This window comes from Catharus ustulatus, chromosome 1 (assembly GCF_009819885.2).
Source record: "Catharus ustulatus isolate bCatUst1 chromosome 1, bCatUst1.pri.v2, whole genome shotgun sequence".
Lineage (NCBI taxonomy): Eukaryota > Metazoa > Chordata > Aves > Passeriformes > Turdidae > Catharus > Catharus ustulatus.
Genome location: NC_046221.1, coordinates 16,795,381 through 16,816,654, shown reverse-complemented (window position 1 = coordinate 16,816,654; position 21,274 = coordinate 16,795,381). Strand labels below are relative to the sequence as shown.

Genomic DNA, 21,274 nt, shown 5'->3' with positions numbered 1-21,274 from the left:
TAGAAGAGTACCATTTTAACTTTTTTGCACTTACTAGTAAATGTATAAGAAATCTGATGTCTAAGACAAATGTTTAAAAGGCAAAGAAGCTTCACCATTGCTCAGTAAATGTGAATTTTTTAGAATGGGCATTCAAGCTTTCTTATTGTGTAATAGCTGAAGAAGCCAAAGGTAGGCTAGGATTGGCACTCTAGAAGTCTGATACGGGGTGGAAAATATTGAGAGTTTCAGAACCAATTCATCCTTCAGAATGTTTGTCTGAGAATGTTTGTGGATGTTTGCTTTTTTCAGAATAAGGGTAAATCCAAAGTGAGGCAAGGAAGACCCTGACAGGCTTCCACCCTAAGTTAAGGTATCTGAACAACTAAGCAAAGTATCTGGAAATGGTTTACAAGTTGTTTAGTAGAATTTTTGTGTATTATCTTTCTCTTTTGTGATGAGGTATTTAATCTGTTCTAAAATCCTGCCAAATAAAGATGACCCTTTGCCTGCATGCTGGGTAGTAGTGGTGTCAGTAAACCTTTTTGAAAACCAAATGTTGCCTCCAGTAACAAGAAATTTGGTACTGCAGAGGCTGTTGGAAGTTCCAGCATTATAATACTATTAAACCTTGGCTTCCTTCTCCCAGCTGAGTTGCAGTAGCACCAGATGGAGGTCTGTTGAAGCAAGGTGCTGTGCAGTGCTGCATATGCTGGTTTGGGGCAGTGCTGATGGCAGCACGAGCCGTGGAGGAGGAACTGTGCACTGCTTGTGTGAATGGCAGAAGCTGGCCTGGCTCACAGGCACACACAGCTGCTGAACAGTTTGCTTGGTGTCTTCTTGCATTCCAAACGGGAGCTAGGTTTAAGACAATACTCACTGAGATCTGTGTGCTTTTAGAACGAGAAAATACATGTCAACATTTGTATTTCAAAGGCAGCAGTTAGTACAGGACATGGAGTAGCTTTGAAAAAAGTAAACCTGTTCCTAATTACTATTTTCCAACTAGAAATACTTTTCTTACTCTTAAAATACAATATATTTTCCAACTGTGTTTCTTTAGATTGCATATGACTAGTTTGTTTTCTCAAAGACCTTCTCAGGTTGTTTTCAACATCTTTGCTTTTTAATAGGGCATTTGGTGGCTTTTTCTACTCCTGTGTGAGAGCCTTTGCTCTCAAACACCCTCTGCTTGCTTCATAAGCTCACTCTTTCATGGCTGTTTGACTTCAAAGATACTTGCTGAACAGATTTCCTTCCCTTTCCTTCCACCTTTCTTTACTAGGATTTTTACAGAACTCAATGTTAGTGAATCATCTTAGTCATTCATAAGAAGGGGGGAAAGAGCTAAAACCTGTGTTGCTCTGACTGGCAGTGTCTTACTGGATTCTGTTAGTGGCTGCACCACAATGAGGAGTTCATTGAGGTAGGAGGAGCTGCTGGGTGTGTGGATGAGTGAGGTTTTTAAAATTACATCCTTTAAATTTTTCTCCCCTTCTAGTTTACAATTATAAATTAACAGGCAAAATCAAGGCTAAAAATTATGTTCAGAAAGACTAATGTGAAACTTACTATACAAATATTTTTTGTTAAACTCTCAGTAGTTTAGCCTTCAGAAGTGTCTAGAACATTCTCTCCAGCATTTGCTGCAGGATGGGATTATTATAGAAGATTAAGGGCTGGACCAGCAAGTGCCAGTCAGTGGAGAGTCTCAGTGAGATGTGGAATCAGTGTCTCAACAAGCCATGGCTTGTCCTGTTGCAATCTATACCTGCTTCAGGCTTTACACACCAAATCTCAGCCTCCTTTGTGACTCATCTTCAAGCTGATGGCTTTATGTCAGTGCTGTCTAACAGTGCTGGAAATCAGGGCAGAGCATTAGTATAGCTCTAAGCCTGAGTATTTCAACAGCTCCCCTCTCACATAGAGCGATCAGAAAATATATTGCCACAGGGTGAGCAGCACAATATGCAAATGTGAAAATCTGAGATTAAAAATTGTTTCTAAGTGGAGGGAGCTATGAGAAGATTTCTTCCATGGAAAGAAAAGTCTGTCTGTTTTGTGATTCATGCTGGGTTGAGTCAGCATAACAGTTTTGGTGCATAATTGGTTGTTGAACTTGGATTTTCCTTCTAGCCAGACAAGATTTCCCTGCCAAAGAGAAAGTAAATGTCAAAAGCTCTTCAGGTTTCATCATTTAGAAGATGTACCCACTTTCTATAAAATTGTGGTGGCTTATACTTTAGCTGTCTTATTGTAGTGCAGATCTTGTGATGAAAGAACTGGAATCTGTATTTCTCAGAGCTCTGTTCTACAAAGACAAGCTACAAAGAAGCAGTGGATAGAGGTGTGGGAGGCTGGGGAAGGACAGGTGTAGGTAGTCATATCTTGATTGCTGTCAGAAAAGTGCACAGTGGACACGGACTGGTGTTTCATGTTTAGCTCTGTATAGCAAAAAAAATTAATTATACCCTTTAAGATGCATGGAAAAGCCATTTGCTTCACCTCTGAGGCAGTGTTTGATATGGGCTTTGTAAAAGTCAGATGGTAGGTTTAGAGCAGATGGCAGGAGAATATAGCCTTAATGTTATTTAATTTTGGGGTTTTTTCTTGTACAGAAATAATTTTTTCTGTACAGAACCAATTTTTGAATCAGGCTACAATGTGCGACTCAGCTATGTGGCCTTGTGTTGTTTTCAAATATAATTCCATAGGGTTCTGAGTTCACTGTGCTCGCCTTTTGAATTTTCTGTGACAAAACTCAAGAGTGTAATAATGCTCCTTCCCCATTGCCATGCAAAGTGAAAGTTCCAAATGATGACTTTATCTCTTCTGCGCAGAAAAGAGCTTAGCAAATTCTGCTCCTCCCAGAGGGAAGTAGTACCAGGCTTGGGGACATCCTGGATCCTGGAATGATGTTACTATGCTTTCAAGTTACAACATCTAAGAAGCAGCTGTTCTTCATGTTCATTCTCACATGTTGGCTGAGGTGCTGACAGAAAGCTGGCAAAGCCTGGATCCTTTGGTCTTGCTGCACACACACATTGTGTAACTGAGCTGTGTGTGCTTGGTGGCCTGGACATCTGGGGGCCTTTGTGGAACTACCTGCCAGTGCTGGGAATACCTGTGGAGCAGCTGCTGTTCTGCCTGGGCTTCTCTCTGCCAGGAAATCCCAGGCATGTTGTCTCTACTGCAGAAGGCTGAGGAGCATCAGGGAGGAGGGAAATGTATCCAAGTCAACCCCAGAACTTGGTATCCTTATCTTTATTTCTATGGTACATATTCTGAAAATGCTTGGGCAAAGATACTGGTGATATGGATGGAGATGAGAAACTCTTTAGATACTGAAAAGTGTAAAGGTCTGGGATGACTAGTCAGTAATCCTAAATACTGTACTTGCAAGTTTATATTAATGTCTGAGAAGTTGCTGTTTTCTGTGTTTGTTCTTATCCACAGACTATTGTTTTAATGTTTATTAATGGTAAATAAAGATGTGAGTGTTGTTGATTAAATTGTTTTATTAAATACAGAGGCACCTCTTGGAGTGTAACAGCTTGAAAAGCACATAAGCAGAGAGAGGAATGCTGACAAAACAAGGCCATAGTCTTTTGGAGAATATTAAAAGAAAAATAAAAATGAGGAGGGGCTTTTTCTGTTATGGTAAAGTTTGGGAAGACTAAACCACAAAAAAAAAAAAATGAAAACTGTATTATACAAGAGGAAGATGTAGCTTCCCCAATATGTGTGCTGATGATGCACAATTTTCAGACAGCTTGCACCTAATGAACTTAAAAGAAATAAAACCATGGTAGTTAAAGTAATGATTTTTAGATTTTTTCAGTCTGTATTTCTGAGACTCTTCTAAAATCTCTTTTTATTTGTGATGGCTGCTTGTTTGAGTAGTGTAGAACAGATGTTACAGAGCAGGCTGGGCCCTTGGAAATTTTCTTTGTAGTGTCCTATATTAAAAAGAATGCAAGGAAATGAAGGAATAGAAACTCTTGTTCTAGCTGAAGAGGTTATTGCTCCCAGATGCTTGCATGCACCCCTCATGTCCCATGCAGTCACTCCTTGTAGTATTTTCATACATCAGTTTCAAAATGAGGTGGGGATTTGTGCAACCAAGTGTATTGGAAACAGCAGAACATGATTGCACAAACTTGGAATTGAAGCAGGGAGCCTACTTGGATCAGTAACAAGCATGAAACATCAATAGGTGATGGCTAGAAAATAACTGCAGTTACCTAATGATGAAAACAATTTTGTGCAGTGTATAAGTCCTTGAGACTTAACATAAACACAGCCATGCAGGGAGATCCCTATACAAGGTGATACAAGTGTAGGTCATGGAAATAATTTAGTGGTTAAGATTTTGCTGCTATTGAGCAGATAATAAAGTTGTGGTATTTTATGAAAACACGTAATTTTTATTAAACAGTGAGAGTGTACACAACTAGCAAGATATTTTATCATGTCTTTCATGTGCTGTTGTAGACTGGCTCCTGATCACTGTTTTTTTCAAAGCATGTGAGAGACTGTGGAACTTGTGTGAGGATGATACAGTAGTGTACTGGGTGTACCATCAGTACAGCTCCAGCAGTGCATGTTAATTTTGTATGAGAATTACATGCCTGCTCATAAAACAAAAATACAAGGCATTTGAGAAGAACCTGCTAGGCAAGGTTCTCTTTGTGAAATGACTGTCAAGCTGGGGCAGATCTACAGAGGCATTTAAGCTCTGAACTCCCATCTGGGTAACAAAAATGGCCTTGAAATATGTTTTGAGAAATACTTTTTCACATACTTTTGAGAAACTTAGCCTCATTGTACAGGTCGTTGAGGAGAATTGTGGTGCTGCCTTGAAAGAAATATATTTAGAATGGCTTGTAGGAAATCCCTTAATAGAGCTGACATTAGAAAATAAACATGTAGTGAAAGCTTGTAGAGAAGCTGCATGTCTATTCTTCACATCCTTTCCATCTTGCCTTTTTTTTTTTTTTTTATCAAATCCTCCTTCTTTCTATTGCAAGTTGTTACTGTTATACAGCTCCTACTATCTAGCACTAAAAACTCCAAACCCACACCCCAGACTTTTACAGACTAGAACTCCTATGGATAAAAAGCAGTACAGCTTTGATTTTAAAAATTGTCACAAATCTCACAGTTTGATGTTATATGTAGTGAGATGAAAATAATAAGCCAAGAGGAATTCTATAGTATCTAAAGTAGGGCAACAGAAAGAGCTACTACATTTTGCATGCAGTTGAAGTGAGTAAATGAAATAAAGGGATAAGGGGTGGCTGGGTGGCATTAGTACAAACTAAGTAAGGTTTTAAAAGCTTGCTTAAGTTACACACATTGAGAATATACATTCCTTAGGGAACAGCTATTAACCTACTAGCAGGGGCTGTAGAAGTCACTGCTAGTTGGCTCTGCTTGATCTTTAAACCTGCCATGTCCAGAATTAATCATGTCTGGTTCCTTAGCAGATACTCAGAGCTATGAGAATGGCAGCCAACCATGGATTTACCATGTAGTAAAAGCAGTTGGGGATGGACCTGATAAGGACAGCAGTGTAAGGGTTCTGAGGAAAAGCACTCAATTAGGTCAGGCATTTCAGGTGGACAAACTCTGTACAGGGTTGTGTTCTTGCAGTCTGCATCAAAGCAATGCCTCTTTATGGTCTTTGGGAGTGTTGTTGCTAAGAATGACTTTGTGCAAGAAATACAATCCTGATGGATTTGAGTTATTCAGGTGTCCTATGATGTGATACCATAAATATGTAACTCTTGATACATTCTCTCAGTTCCTCCTCTTAATTTAAATTTATGTGGTATATCACTTAGAATTTTCCCCAAGTGAATAATCTCCTTACTGCAGGTAAGTGAAGAAAGAACATGCTTGAATGTTCAAAAGCATTCCTTTCAAAAAGAAAAGTAAATATTAGGAAAAACCTTATGGTGTAGCTGGGGCTTTTTGCAGTATCTTTGGTAGAGTGAGGAGCTTTACAGTTTTAATTTGCCTTGACAGCCCAATGTTCCTCCTGGTCTTGTCTTTCCTGTTTACTCCCACGGCCGGATAGGACACATACATGGGTGATTGCGTCCCCACCCCCTTGTTGTTAAAGGGAAGGGTGATGTGTGCCTTACCGTGCCAAGCGAGCTGTGTCTGTGCCTAATGATCATACTGTGAAGATGTAGCTGCTGCCTTACCCTTCTCAGAAAAACACCTTGAGAACTGGGATTCGCAATTCATGAAACACGCTTGTGAGGAAAAACTGTGCTGGGATTTCTCTTTTGTGAAGCAAATTTCTGTGAAAATAAGTAGTGTCCTTCTATGAGGAGAAAATGAGCAGGTGCATATATTCTGGTAGTGTACAAGAGAGACAATTGCTTTTCCAGTTCTCATTTTACAATAAAGTAGGGGTTTTTTAATCTTCAGATAAGAGATGGATTAAAGCAATCCAAAGCAGTGATGCAGGGTGCCCATAGAAACATTACCTTACAATAAAATGAAGGTGAAAATAATATTTAACATATTCATTGTTACTATGCAGTAAGTTATTTTACCTTTCTTTCTTTTTTTAAAGTGCTGTGGATAAGCTTGGAAACTAGAGAAATGTGAAAGGCTCTTCATTGGAAGGTTAAAGTAGAAAAAAGCCTTAGCTTTAAATTACCATGCAGCAGAGAAAGTAGTGAAGCTGGTTTGGTAACTCCAGTGTAATTGGACCTTATTTTGCTGCTTAATGTTAAGCCTAAATGTGAGATTAAATCTTTCAGGGTTCTGACAAGGGAACATAGAAATTATGCAAATGAAATGCTGTGGTGATAATTAAGACAGTCAGATTTCAGCCTTGGAGCCAACATGTAAACGGTGCAAGTGTCTCACAGAAACTGTCCCCTCTGTGTACTTTGTACTGTGTCCTACCACAGGAGGCTTAAATAATCATCAGGATGTATTTGACCATAACTTTTTTTTACAGGAGGTGGTAGAATTGTCCTTCATATACTTCATATTTTTAAAGAATCTTTACCTTTCCATTTTTTGTAAAGTTACAGTAAATTGTGATCCTTAGAGTAATCAAAGGTGTGGAAAATAAGGATTTGGTAGTTACCTTTTTTTATATATTTATGAAAAAAATGCTGTATGCATACATTAATTTCATCAACTTTTTCACTGAAATCAGAGATTTATTTCCATGTGTCATTTGTTAGGTAAAGATCTGCATAAACATGAGTCTTCGTACCATATTTTGCATCTGCCTAAATTAGAATAGATGACATGTGGAATATTGTATTTACTTAATTCAGAATTCTGTTGTTCACATAATTGAATATAATGTTTCAAGATTTGCCTTTGAATTGTGAGCAGGTTTGAAGCATTTCAGCCCAAAAGGGAAAAATCTGTTGAAACAGTGACTTCTGGGTTTAAAAGAACATGGCCACATCAGTCCCAGCTGCAGCTATAACCTAAATACAGTAATAGGCTTGGTCTGAGACTCCTGAAAGGGGCTGCAGTCTCTTCCCTAAGGGCTGCCTCAGAGTCATTGAGAATATCTGCAGCAGCAGTCAGGCACTCAGTGATGGGCCACAAAAGAGAAACATTAAACCAATTAATAAAGACCTTACGGAAATAAGCTGTTGTTATTTGGCACATATTCTATATGGATGTACTTTTGTAGTACTGTGACTGATAGTTTTGGGGGTGGTAGTGGTGGTGTAGGTTTGTTTCCTTTAAAATACATCTCTTTTTCTTTGCTGTTTTCTTAGACCTTAGTAATGTTATGAATTCCACTCCAAATATAAAAGCTGTCAATGGAAAAGCTGAAAGCAGTGATAGTGGAGCAGAATCAGAAGAAGAAGGGCTTCGTGAAGAGGAAGAAAAAGAACTGCAGATAAATGGAAAGGGTGAGTTTTCTGGACTATTGTGTCTCTCAGAGTTGTTCTTAGCCACCTAAGTGGCAGAAAATACCAAAGTATCATGAATATTGTATTTTTTCAAGGGAATTAGATACAAATACATGTGAACGCACATGTGAAAGATGTCTGTGTTTCAGCCTAGGCTGTAAGAATTAAACTAAGACAAATTTGTGAGCTATGCCATATGATTCTTGACTTGCCTAGCAAGTTCTGTCAAAAGGTTATCTAAATATCTACACCCTGCATTGTTTTGACTTCTGTTGCCAGTGCTTTTTTGTAAGAGCTATGAATGGCTATGTGGCCTATAAGAGTAGAATTAAAAATTACTTTTTTTTTCTTCAGAGAAAATAAAACAGAACATTCAGTGAGATTCATTTAGAGGGTTCATAAAAACTGGATGCTGAAATAAAAGCATCTAGTGAAAACCAAATGAAATGATATATTTAGAATCTACTCAGATGTCCTCCAAGGACATCAGGACTATTATTTAGTTTGGAAGAGACACCTACTTCAGATTTGCTTACTTATGTTTTAAGTATCTGCTCTTTATTCTTTTTACAAGAACAGAACAATCCACACAAATGGGAATATAGGAGCGTTTACATGTTTTGTTCTGCAGATACATTATACCTACAGTCCATTAGCAAGCTAGTTGCTTGAAAGGATATGGTTGGAGCTATTAGGTGTAGAGCTTTCTCTTTGCTAAGTTTTCTTTTCTTTTACAGATTATAAGAATGTGAAACCCGAATCAGCAGCTGCTAAGGATTTGGAAGGTATTGTTAGTAATGGCTGTTACAAGGACAGCTTTATCCCAGATATGCAGAATGGCATCCAGACCAAATCTGCCTTGAATGGCTTGAACTCAGATGAAGAAACAAATACAACAGAGCCAAGCCTAGAAATAGCTCATAATGCTGCTCACCAAGGTATTGTCCTTCCAAGACCATGGTTTCATTTGCACATGTTTTTCATTAAAAATATTCTTTTCTTGAAAACTTAATCCTAGGATTCAGAGACTAGTGATGGTGTCTTTCAGTTGCAGAAATCTGAAGATAGAATACTAAAACAAATTCATTAATTCCAGTTAAAAATAAGGCTTTCTTTTAGTATTTCCTACAGAAGGAGAGATTAATTTAGAGGCCTAAACCCACAGAAATAGAAGTGTTTTCTTATAATATCATTATGCTACCTATGCAAATACCTATGCCTTTGAAAGTGAATTTGTAGTAAAACAAAAATCACTTTTATCTGGTTTACCATTCTGAAAAGCTGAACATTTTATAAATGCCAATTAGTCAAAACTGGGATCTGAATATATACTTCTAATACTAACGTAACTTAGGCAAAACTGCTTTAAACTGAACTTAGGAAGGAGAAGGTAATGAAAAAGACAAAATTTATAATGCAGAAATGTCAATATGAAGTATAATTTTCCCAGTAGTAATGGTTTTCTATAATTCCTAAATTAATATAACATCTTTATTCAGAATCTAAGTTTAGGATGACAGTTATAGATAGAAAGGTCATGAATTGATGCTCTCCTACCCATTTTAACTCATTGCTCTAGTCTTTACCAGGGCTGGCTCAAGTGGCTCACATTTACAAACCATGTGCCCTCTCTCTCTTTTCCTGCAGGTGCAAATGAAGAGAATACTGAAGAGATCTCAGCAGCTCAGCACTTAACCAGTGATTCAGACAGTGAAGTTTATTGTGACTCTATGGAGCAGCTTGGACTAGAAGAGGTAGGGGGTTTAGTATTCCTGGGTCTATTTTGAAGCTGGTATGTTGCCTATTTTTTAATAGGTTCCTCTCAATCAAGTGAACATGGACATGCAGAGGTGAATGATGTGGCTCATAATGCTGTCCTTCTGTTTGGACTATAGGGGTTTGTTCCTTTGTCAGCATTTTACAACTTGGTTACTGCTGATCTAAAAGCCTTGAAGCCCTCAGAGAATTTATGTGAGGAGAAAGCTTCAAAAACAACAGTACAAAGAAACAATTGTTAGAAAAGGAAAAACAATATAAAGAAACTAAGGTCTGTGTCCACAATATAATGTAGGGTCGCATAACATGTAGGGACCAGAATTCAGCTATTTTTAAGAAATGGGAAGTATCTTTGTAACAATTCAATTTTTGCTTTTTTTTTTTCTGGCCTGATGACTTCTGCATTTGTTCATTAAAATAAATAAAGAATAAGCATTAGGTGACCTGTAGGCCAGTGCCTGCAAGTGGCCTAAGTCTAAAGAAGTGGGGGATTACAAGGATTTCTGTGTTCTCTTGTATTCTCTTCAGTCATAATGTACACCTCTGACTTCCCTATAAAAGGTGAGCACCAACTGTGCTGCCAGTTTTGACTGGATTTGTGCTCCTGCTGATTACTACATATAATTGTAGTCTTTGTTGGCTTTCTGGCATAGACCTTCTTCAGAGGCCCAGGTTAAGTGTGGGCTTTGTAAGTGTTTCCTGATTCTGGAGAGAAATGTGTGAATGGTGCCGGGATCAGAAAGACCAGTGAGCACTTGCATCATTCTCTTGTCTGGTTCTTCCCTGAGTATGTAGGCAATTCATTTGAACAAGTCAATATTCTGCCCAGTAATGAAGCATGTTAGGAAATATAATTTGATAGAAGTGTAGCAAGCTGTCTTATCTAGCTGATTTCCCAATCTTGTGTATCGTTCAAGCTTGTTTGAGATTCTTTAATTGAAGTGGGTGGATAATTTGTCAGAGTTTCCCAACCTGCATGAGGAAAGTTCTAGTTTTGCACAAAATAATGAATATTTAGGTATAAGTAAATAAATACACTGTAGAACTACAGATGAATCAGTTCAAACTAGAACAATTTCACTTAAATAAATACAGCTGTTTCTTGGAATAGATGTAGCTAGCACTCTGCCCTTCAGTTCTTCTTATCCAGAACTGTTATTTTACAAATTTGGGTAGCAGTTTCCATTTCCCTGCCCCTCCTTTTGGTCATTTTGGCTTCTCCATGAAGTTCTTTTTCAGGTAACTGAGGTCTCAATCTGCTTCAGCATATCCTTGTGCAAGGACATGTCCTTGCCCTGTGCCAAGGGCTGCTTGAACCACCTACCGAGACAGTCCCAGTGTAGAACCTGAGCAGCACCTGTGTTATCCTTTTTTACTGTCTTCCTGCAGTACCAGCAGTTTTGAGTGAGAAGCTGATAGAGTACTCTGCCTTTCCTTTGTTTGGTGTGAGGCACAGGTGCAGCCAAGCTGTTTGGAGCAGGCTGATGATGAGCTGCGTGCTCTCTGCTGTGAGTGCAAACACTGCCTACTCAAGGTTGCTGACAGCATGGGCCTTCTGACTGTGGCTCCCAAATTCAAGAGAAGAGACCATTTCACTGTCTAGCAAGCAGAGCCAGTTTTACAGGGGAAAACTGAATTGTTTTAGACCTTAATGTTCTATTTTAGTAATTACTGAGTACCGGTGTATGTTGGAAATGTGTAAAGAAATTCCTGTGGTATCACTGTTGTGAGATTTGCCTGACATGCCTTCTCAATCTGGAAATGACATTTAGACAATAGTAAGTATACTCTACAGGAAAACAATTGCTCCCCTTAAAAGAAAAGTCTTAATTCTGGGCAAAGTATTTTCTTAATGTGAAAGTAAAGATTTTTTTTTTCCTTTTTAATGTTTCACTGTCATATTTTACAGAATTTAATTACTTGCTAATGTTAATTTGTAGCCCTTGGAGATCATCTCATCAGCTAAAGGATCTTTAAAGCATTCATCCCATTTCTTGGATGTAGATCACAGTCTTCTGTTAGAAAATACGGATATTCCAAGACGCAATTATGGGAATCTCCAATCTGGAAACACTGGAGAGGGAGTAGCTGAAGAACAAGGTGAAGTCAAATGTGGAGGAGAAGATGGCAAAGCCAGTAATGGGGGTCCTCACAAGGAGAAAAAAGGTGGAGAAAAAGCAGATTTCTACAGTGTCAGAAGAGGGAGAGGTACTGTGACCCTGCATTTGTGTTCCCCACTCTCCTCACTGCCATAAATTACTGGTGTCTGAGAAACACCTGTCAGCACTGACCAGTGGGACAGTCATGTGTATAGTGCTTCTGCTCTTCACAATAAAAATAGATAACAAAATGTCTATTACAGTGGGTAACTTATACTTCAGCTGCTGCTTATAGCACTTGGGTTTTTAGAAATGTAATCCTCAAAACCAGTCTCTGCCTGAGAGGAGTTTCTTTAGAAGTTACATACTTATTGTTACATACATACACATTTATATCTCTGTGGTGGTTTATTTGAAACCATGCATTGCCATGGAATTATATCAGTGACATACTGTTTTGTATATAATTGGAATGTTAGCCACACCTTAGAGTAATTCTGATACTATCTATTATGATTCTTAAAACTTAATGATTCTTAATCATGTAATAGCCCAGATATTGTTTGTGTTGGACCTCAGCACTTTTTAATTCCACAATACTTCTAATACTGTCACCTACAAGCAGCACCATATTCCAGTGGTTTGATCTATAAAGTCAAGGATAAAATCAGTTTTTCTGGTACAAACCAAAAAAAGGCAGAAAGTATTTTATTTATATATAGCATGCCTTTTTGTATAGCACCTATAAGTAATCAATGGAAAAATTTTAAAACATCCAAATAAAACATTTATGTTGAAAACTATTATAAAGAACATACTATAGTTAACTGTCTCCTCTCTCTTGTTTTATTGAAGTTTGTTATTTGCAGGCAGAAACATGACAGGCTAGTGGTAGTTATGTCCAGTTTAAGGGAGTACTGTAGATTTCAAATAATTATATTTTCTCATCACTGTATTCCAGTGATCTTTATTTTCCAGCTGGAGACTTCGCCAAACTTAAAACACACATGAAAAAGACCTTACATTTTGCTGGGGCAGAATTTACTGCTGAACTTGACTGGTTGTGTATTAATAGCTTTTTCTAAATGTTCTTGCAGTTCTAGGAATTTGAATGATACTGTCACACTAAGGCTGTAGGGAAACATCTCAGATGACATTTCAGTGATGTTCCAGTGCTGCTGAGCTGTCTGAATATAGCCTGTGACAAGGAGTACCACACTCCTGGGTGAAAACTGAGGGAGAAAATGGAACAGTTAAACACTTTCAGTAGAGCTGTAGCCCATTCTGTGTTTTGTGTTTCTGTTTTATCTCCCTTACAACAGGGCACAGACTCCAGCCTTTAGGAGATGGTTCCCAAGGGGGCCAGATGGGCAGTGGAGGGGATGGAGAGCGCTGGGGCTCCGACAGAGGCCCCCAGGGAAGCCTCAATGAGCAGATAGCAGTGGTGCTGATGAGGCTGCAGGAGGACATGCAGAATGTCCTGCAGAGGCTGCATATGCTGGAGGCTGTTGCAGCATCACAGGTACTATTCTTTGGAGTTATTTGATCACCTTTTATTAAATGTCCTTGGATATTTTTGTGCTTTTTCAGATTAAAGTTTCATACAATATTTTCTTAAACTGTAAAGACATTTCAGTTACGTTCTGTAGTTGAGTCCAACTTAAAATTTCCTATTGGTACCTACTCTCAGGAGCACAATTTAGAATTCTGGTACATGTAAGCAAAACCATGCATTTTTGACCTAGAACTTAACCATGTGTTATTTCACTGATTCCTGCTCAGACTGATGTTAGCCATAGTTATTGATACACATTACACTGTCTCTATATGGAGACTTCAATTAAGCTTAGTAGTGCATGATCCCAGATTGAAAGCATTTTCAAAGAAAGTTAGAAATTACTTTAATCTTTCAGATCATAAATGGTCACAGGCAGAACTTCAGATTCTATTTTTCAGATAGCAAAAGACATGATTGTTCATAGCTTTCTTTCCTCCTGAAGTAATCCAGCTTTATTGTAGGTCATGTCCTCATCCAGCCAATAGAACTCTTAAGCAAGTGTAGATATTATGCAGATATTCTTTTTTCTTCTGTTTCAATAGAACATGTGAATATAGTTGAACCAGAAACCTGAAAATGTTTAGTTTTGTTTGACTTGCTGATATATTTTGAGCTACATGAGAATGAGCAAGCTGTACAAGTAGTATCCTAATGGGATGCACATACTCCAGATCTAAGACAGACACAGAAGAGGATTTATTAAAACCATAATTTTACGGTATCACAGATATTCAAGAATCTAATTTTTGGCTAAATACAGATTGATTTTCTATATTTGCCTGAACAATATAAGAAGTAGTAGTAAAGGATTCTTCCCCAGCAGTTCATGCTGTGCTTGCTCTCCTTACCTAAGGAGAAACAGAAGCTTCTGTTTCATGTTTGCATAAATCAAGAAAGACCTAGAAAACCACCTGCTTTGCTTTTGTGGAAGCACCACAATAGCGTACGGGAATAGTCTTGAAAAGATTTTGGTACTTCGATTTTCAAGATTGCCTGGAAGACATGAAACAGAATTTTCTCTTTCCTTTAAGTGTTAGACATGCCTGTAGCTGTAGCCCAGGGCAAACTAAAGCAGCATTTTTGACCTTAGTATAGACTGGTGTTGAGACATGCAAGCAGGCCAATTAAGCTGCTGCAATTTCTGCTCTGGGTTGGAACTGGCACTAGACCAGAATTGAGAAATTTGCAATGACAAGGTGAGCAGGGGAGCCTTCAAAAACTCTAAAGAGGTCCAGTAAGTGACACTGGTTCATTTTCTGAGACACAGAGAAGTGATAAAATTACTATAAAGAGTAGTGGAAACATGAGAGGTAAGTTGGCAGCTATGTGGGGTCACATGGGGGTGGTTCTGTGCATTAAACTGTGATATATGCAGATTGCAAAGCCATCACAAGATGAAAAACCTCATATTCTTGTTCTGTGAATAAGAAAAATTTTAACTGTAGTTTCCTTTTTTATACTTACCAGCCTTTGTTTGTATTTAAAGGCAAAATCTGCAACCCTACAGTCAAATTACCAGCCTGCCTCCTCTGTCAAGGTAAAACTGTTTTTTTGATGTATAAAAAGTGTGAACTGTGAAAAAAGATGAAATTGAATATTTTATCTCTTGCTCTTGGTATGTGCTTTTTGTATTGTCTCTTCCTTGACTAGGAGATAAAAAATAATCTGTCTGAGAAATTACTTGATTAATCTTTTCTTCTGATCTTACCATTATTTTCTTTGGTTATGTAGCATTTGAAGCAATAAGAAGTATACAGATGATTTTCAGTATGTGCACACAGATTACTGACTGGAATTTTTTTCTGTTTTCCTTAGAAACCATCATGGTGGCCCTTTGAAATTTCTCCTGGTATTTTAGCTTTTGCTATTGTTTGGCCATTTATTGCCCAGTGGTTGGTACATGTGTATCACCAAAGAAAGCGAAGGTAAAGATGTGCATTCAATAGAGCACCTGTTAAAACCAATAGGTAATATTATCATATTATTTAGACAGGACAGAAAATTCTTTGAAAGTTTGTCAATATGAGAAAGTATTGGTTAATTTGTCTTTATATGTAGCATGCTTTACATGTGGCAATTTATGTTAAATCTCTGAAATGTGATGCAGGATAAATAACTTCGAGCATACACAAGTGGGTGAGACTGGATAGCTTGAAAGTGTCTCGTTAACATTCTTGGATCCTCTCACTGCTCATATCCTCTTGAGTAATTTTCACTGCTTCTAGACTTCTTAGTCCCATTGTACCATGAGAATTTTATTTCCTGTCACATCCTGTGTAGAGTGCCATCTGTCAACTATAATTTAACATCTATTAGCACCTTATTATGGTATTTTTGTAACATCTACCTTGACTTCCTTCAGCTGAAGGACATTTGTACTCTGATCTTGCCTTTTCTCAGCTCTCTAAGCATCAGAAGATCAAGTGAGTGTTCTCTAGTTTTGTCTGCTTACTTCAGCCTCACACCTGATTTTGTTAGCTTAGTATACTCTTGGCTTTTACATCTTTTTCCTGTCAGACTGCAGAGAGTTTGCGTGTGTGTGGATCTTAGGAGAATTAGCTGAATTTGCTCTAGCTTTTTAATGTTTGCTAGTTTTCATGGTATAGTTTTCTCTCCTGGGGTAAATCACAGAAACAGAGTGGTTGAGGTTGAAGGAAGGTTCTGCAGATCATCTGGTCCAACATTCTTGCTCAGCCAGGGACACTTAGAAGCTAGGTGTCCAGGACTGTGTACAGGCAGCTTTTGATTATCTTCAAGAGGGAGACTCCACCACCTCCCTGGGCAACCTGTATCAGTGTTTCTCTCTCCTCAGAAATGCTCCATCCAGTTCTTGAATCATCTTCTTGGTCCTTTGTTGGATTCTCTCCAGTTTGTCCGTGTCTCTCATGTAGCCAGAAGTGGACAGAGCACTCCAGGTGTGGCCTCTCCACTGCTAAATAGAGAGGAAGGATCACCTTGCTCACCCTGTTGGAAGGGATTAATGCAGGAAGGGATAATGTTGGAAGGGAAGCCTGTAACACCACTGCTTTTGTTGCAAGGGCATGGTCTGGGTTATGTTCAGTGTGGTGTCCATGAGGGTGCCCAGATCCTTTTCTGCCAGGCTGCCTCCCCAGCTGGCACACAGTGATGCTTGGAGTCTTTTCTCCAAACAGTGCCAGACTAAACACTTCTCCTTGTTGTATTTCATAAGGTTCCTGTCAGCCCATTTTTCCATCCAGCTGTAGTCCCTCTGGATGGCAGCACCACTCTCTGGCACATCAGCCTCTCCCAGTTTTGTGTAATCTGCAGCTTTGCTGAGGGTGCACTCTGCCCCATCATCCAGGCCATTGCTAAAGGTGTTTAACAGGATTGGCCCCCATAGGGACCCCTGGCATTCACCGCTAATTACTGGCCTTCAACTATACTTCTGTCACTGATCATCACTCTTTGGGCCCAGCCCATGGCTTTGTAAACAATACAGCGCCCACAAAGGCTGCAAATCTGCCAGGGAGCTCCCCTGGCTCAGAGCTGTCAGCAGCAGCATTGGTATTGCTGCACTGTCTGATGAAACCAGAGATTGCACTACTGAGGCTTTCAGGCAGTTATGCATATTTCACCCATTCTTTGCACTAGCAAATGGAATTTTCCCCTTGTCAGCAAAGACAAAGTAGGGGTGTTTTAAATCAAAACTGGGTTTTTTAGTATTTTACTTGAAGCTTCCATGAACTTCAGCATTCTCTCTGAACAGTGTGCTGTTCTTGAAAATCTTTTTTGATCGTCTATTTGACCTCTGTAGCAATCTCAATCCAGCCACAGGTTCAGACAGAAATCAGCTTTTTAAAAAGGACCCTTTCCAGCATTTTTTTCTAGTATATTGTCCTAGTGATTCAGTGCTTTGATGAATAAACACATGGCACATTACTTTTAGTTTGGATTTGTCTAGCTTCAGTTTGCATCCATTGGATTTTCCTGTAACTTTATGCAGTTGACAAAGAGCCTGTGATGTGTTTGTGGTTACATTTTTACTATCACCAGGTCATCTTCATAATCTATTGCTTAAACAAAACAAACGGAGCAACTGGAATCTTATTTTTAAATTGTTTTCCAATCTTAGAATTATTCTTGTGGCTCATTGCCAAATGCTTCAGTTTTTCAACATTCTTTTTGAGTTTTGGACACCAGGATTTATACCAGTGGTAATACCATCGTCAGCGAAAAACACACAGATACCATAGCCCCATGTTTTGTTTACTCATTCATGTATTGTTTTGAAATGAACTTCAATAACAGAAACAACTAAAGAATTTTCTGTGTTCTTGAGCTTTTCTCTCTGTTTCTGAAGAAATGTATTCATAGGCAGAATTAAAGGACTATGTGCTTCTGCAGCACGTTTCTATCTGGAGTTCTGTCTCCTTTAACAATGTGTAGGAAGCTGATCAAGTACACTCAGTGAGAAAATAGAATTGCAAAACCAGTCCTTTTCTCCTGTCCCGTCGCCAGTTTCAGCTTGTGCTCTGTTAAGGTGTGTGAGCTCTTAGGCAATAGCTGTTCACAGTGCCTGCATTGACCCTGCGTACTTTTAGTTTTAAATTACGTGAACTGTCCCTGCAGCAGAAACCACGAGTCTCTGCTACCACACAAAGTTCTCTCATCCTGCAGCTGTAGAGCCATGACTGCTAAACTCTTCTGCACAGTGTAGCAAATTCCATGTAACTGGTGGAGGGATAGCCTTCTGTAACCAAGAGCTTTTTGTTTAGCTCTGGTCCCTGGGCAGGGGTAGCTCAGCTCCATCTCAGCACTTAACCTGTCCCCTGTTCCTTTATAGGGAACTTAATGCTGAAAATCTGGGTACTTGTACTGAAGCCTTCACCAAGAAGGCTTAAAAACCTGAATCCTAAGGGGCCTAAACCCAGATAGAAATGTATTTTCATAATAATGAAAGTTGTCTAGATTCAGCTCATGATTTTAGAACCCTCTAATTGTAAGTTTTATGGAGTCATGGGGAAAGCAGCTCTTAAGTGCTGCTTTGCTGAGCCAGCACACCACTGCCATGGGGTCAGGGATTTTTCTGAGAATTCCACCTGCAGTACCAAATTCTTAGTGAATTTTCTACTTACTCCTTGGTGTAAAAGGGCAAATTTGTGTTGCGTTTTACTGGAGTGGAAATCTTTCACATGTAATTGATTTGTTTGTTTAGACAAATGAAAAATCATCTCATATGTACATTAAACTAATTTGCTTCCTCTTCTAGAAAACTGAACTGAGAATTCACAACTATGCATAAGGACTTCTAGGAGAAGATGGCCCTAGAAAGCAAAGGAAGTCTGAATTCTCAAAGAATCTCAGATTGTGGGATGATCTTCCTTATGATACAGTAATATTTTGTACTACCTTTGAGCTAAATGTTTAAGGACTAATATTATTGAAACTTGAATGATTCACAGCTCCTAGGTTACAAATAAATTTAGTAATTCCATCCCCCAAAACTACATGAACAATAATTATTTGTGGATGGGACTTCAGTAATTACTGGCCTTGCTGATGTCAGTTGCTGAAGAGAATAACATCTCTGTAAAAGAGTAAGTGAAAAATCTGTAAAACTGTCACTTTAACATTGAAATAATTCTACAATATCAAGATTCCTGTCTGTTTTTCCACAGCATTACATATTACCAGGTGAAAGCTCTAAAAAAGTATACATTCGATATATTTTAAGCTGTTGGAAAAATACAGTATAACTCTGAGGAATTCAAGTTGTTATTTTTGCTGCTAAACTAGTGTGGGGCAATTTCCATATAAATTGGTCAGAAATGAAGTTGAATCCTTCACTTATCCTGTAAAATTGTAAAGAAGATTTGGGAATGTGTATATATCCTGAAAGTTAGAGCCATTAATAGCAGGGAGACTGTCAAAGTTTGGAAACAGTGTGTGGTACAAGGGATCCAGGTAAAGAGGCTGCACCTTATCTTTTTAACTTTCGTAACTGTATTCTTGTTGACAACAGCTTTTGACTGAAATGCATAGTTTAGGCACAAGGTGCTTTAAAATGAGATGAAAACTAGCTCAGTAAGTCTAGCTCTAAGCTTTTAAAAAGCTCGGTGTACTGTAAGTTTTCTGTTGGCAGTTAATGTTTAATTAAAGTAAGATTTAATCTGTTGTGGATTTTCCCCAAGTCACATCATGAAACATACCAATTCTGGTATGTCTTTCTTATCCTTCTACTTCCTCTCAGAAAAAAACCTTTTCAGCTAATTTTGGAGCTGATATTTTTCTCTTCCCCATAGAATATTTATTAACCCATATACAGATAGAGTGAAGTTTGCTTGACCAAAAGCATGCTTTTCATTTAATTTTAGAATAAATTAATATATGAAAAATGCAAATGCACTAAAATTAGATTTGACAGAAAACTTACAGTTTGCTATGAAGAATTATATCACAACATAATCCATGGTCAAGCTCTGACTCTTCAGAAATTTCACCATTATTGATGTGCTTTCATTTTCCACCAGGACTACATCCTACAAATAATTTTTAAGGAAAGTTTTTTTGGTCCTTCCTGAAAATCTTTTCTAGTTTGGAAAACATTTTTCATATAAGCTATACTGTAAAAAATGTAATCACAGAATTTAATGTTGGTTTTGCCAGAGAAATTTTAATCTTGTTTTTTAGTTAAATGCAGATTTTTTTAGTTACTTTTCCCCTCTTCTGATTTTCTTATTGTAAAGCTGAATTTAAAAATAAAATAGCTGTAACCTCTTTGAATGCTGCTGTAACAAGCATATGGTTTCATGTGCCAGAGATGAGCTTTGGCATGAGATGTACTGAAAACTCAGGTTTGAACAAAGCTTATCCTGGAAGGGAAGTTCTGCTGGGACCTGAAGCCATTGTGCCTGAGTTTAAAATCCCTAAAGTGATTGATTTCTTATCATAAGGGATATAAATCATAGAGGAAGGAGACTCAAGCTTGAAGGTCACATGAAAACCCCAGCCTCCTGAAGCAGCATGTCTTCTGCCAGGATAAACCACCCTGGAGTGCCTCCCACAGCTCAGAACCGTGTCACCTGTAGGGGTCGAGCTCTTAGAGATGGGACAGACATTCCCAAAGGTACTTGCTAACCTCCCCCTGAAATAAATGTAGGCTTGTACTACCCTTGTTATTTATTCATACTTCAATAAATCAATCCCTTAATATTTTGTATTTTATCTTGAACTTAATATTTACTAAATGCTGTACATCAGATGCTGTGAGTGTATACAAGAGCCTGCTGGCTGTATCATGAAGAATCAGTCGCAACCTGAAAGTTGTAATACAAAACACCATCACTTGAGTAAAATTCACTTGTGTCTCAGATTTGAGCCTATCTCAAACTTACCATAATTTGAACAGGTTCCTAGTTGGCAGGAATTTCAGCTTAAAGGTAAGGAAAACTGGTTGTTTTGGTTTTTTCTAATTTGCCCAGCTGCAAAAATATAGAGGTAGCAGCATAAGCAGATGCCTGGAGCTCAGACCTGGGGCTACATAGCTACAGACTGTGCTCTCTGCAGGAGGGTGGGAGCCAAATCAGTTCTGCATAGCACCCCAAACCGTACTTGGGAAGCAAATATCAAGCTGGTTTCCTGCTGTGAATCAAGCTTCACCTGAAAGGCAGAAGCTTGCTCTGTATCGAGTGAAATGAGACCTTCCACCCCCTCAGAGCTGCTCAGCTGGAAGCAGAGAAGCAGAGCCAGGTCTAAGTGTGTGCACAGTGCAGCTGTTCCATCCTTAGGTCTCTGTTTTGTTTCTTCTGTTCTGCTGCTGTGGCAGCACAGCAAGGGCTGAGGAGATGGAGCCACCACCCTTGCTTGACTCATTCTAGTTACGCAGAGGAGACTCACACGTTGCAGGAGTTACAGGTGCGCTCAGGACTTTGCTCTCCTGCCATTCAATACACAAATGTAGCTGATACTAAAGCCTGCAGGCATGGGCTAGCAAG

At 38.6% G+C, this 21,274-nt stretch overlaps 1 protein-coding gene across 5 annotated transcripts in view; it reads left to right on the top strand.

Annotated features, from left to right (window-relative positions):
• The window catches only part of ACBD5 (acyl-CoA binding domain containing 5), a 30,043-nt gene extending 9,548 nt beyond the window's left edge, over positions 1-20,495 (top strand). For 3 of the 5 annotated variants that reach the window (XM_033058202.2, XM_033058176.2, XM_033058194.2), the window contains 8 exons: positions 7,749-7,886; positions 8,624-8,824; positions 9,534-9,640; positions 11,603-11,870; positions 13,084-13,283; positions 14,806-14,856; positions 15,135-15,244; positions 18,550-20,495. In XM_033058202.2, the coding sequence (XP_032914093.1) occupies positions 7,749-7,886; positions 8,624-8,824; positions 9,534-9,640; positions 11,603-11,870; positions 13,084-13,283; positions 14,806-14,856; positions 15,135-15,244; positions 18,550-18,562 (1,088 nt within the window). In that variant the 3' untranslated portion in view covers positions 18,563-20,495. Of the gene's footprint in view, positions 1-7,748; positions 7,887-8,623; positions 8,825-9,533; positions 9,641-11,602; positions 11,871-13,083; positions 13,284-14,805; positions 14,857-15,134; positions 15,287-18,549 lie in introns of all 5 variants that reach the window. The other 2 variants (XM_033058211.2, XM_033058185.2) reach the window with 2 other exon arrangements.
• Positions 20,496-21,274: the final 779 nt, after the last annotated feature.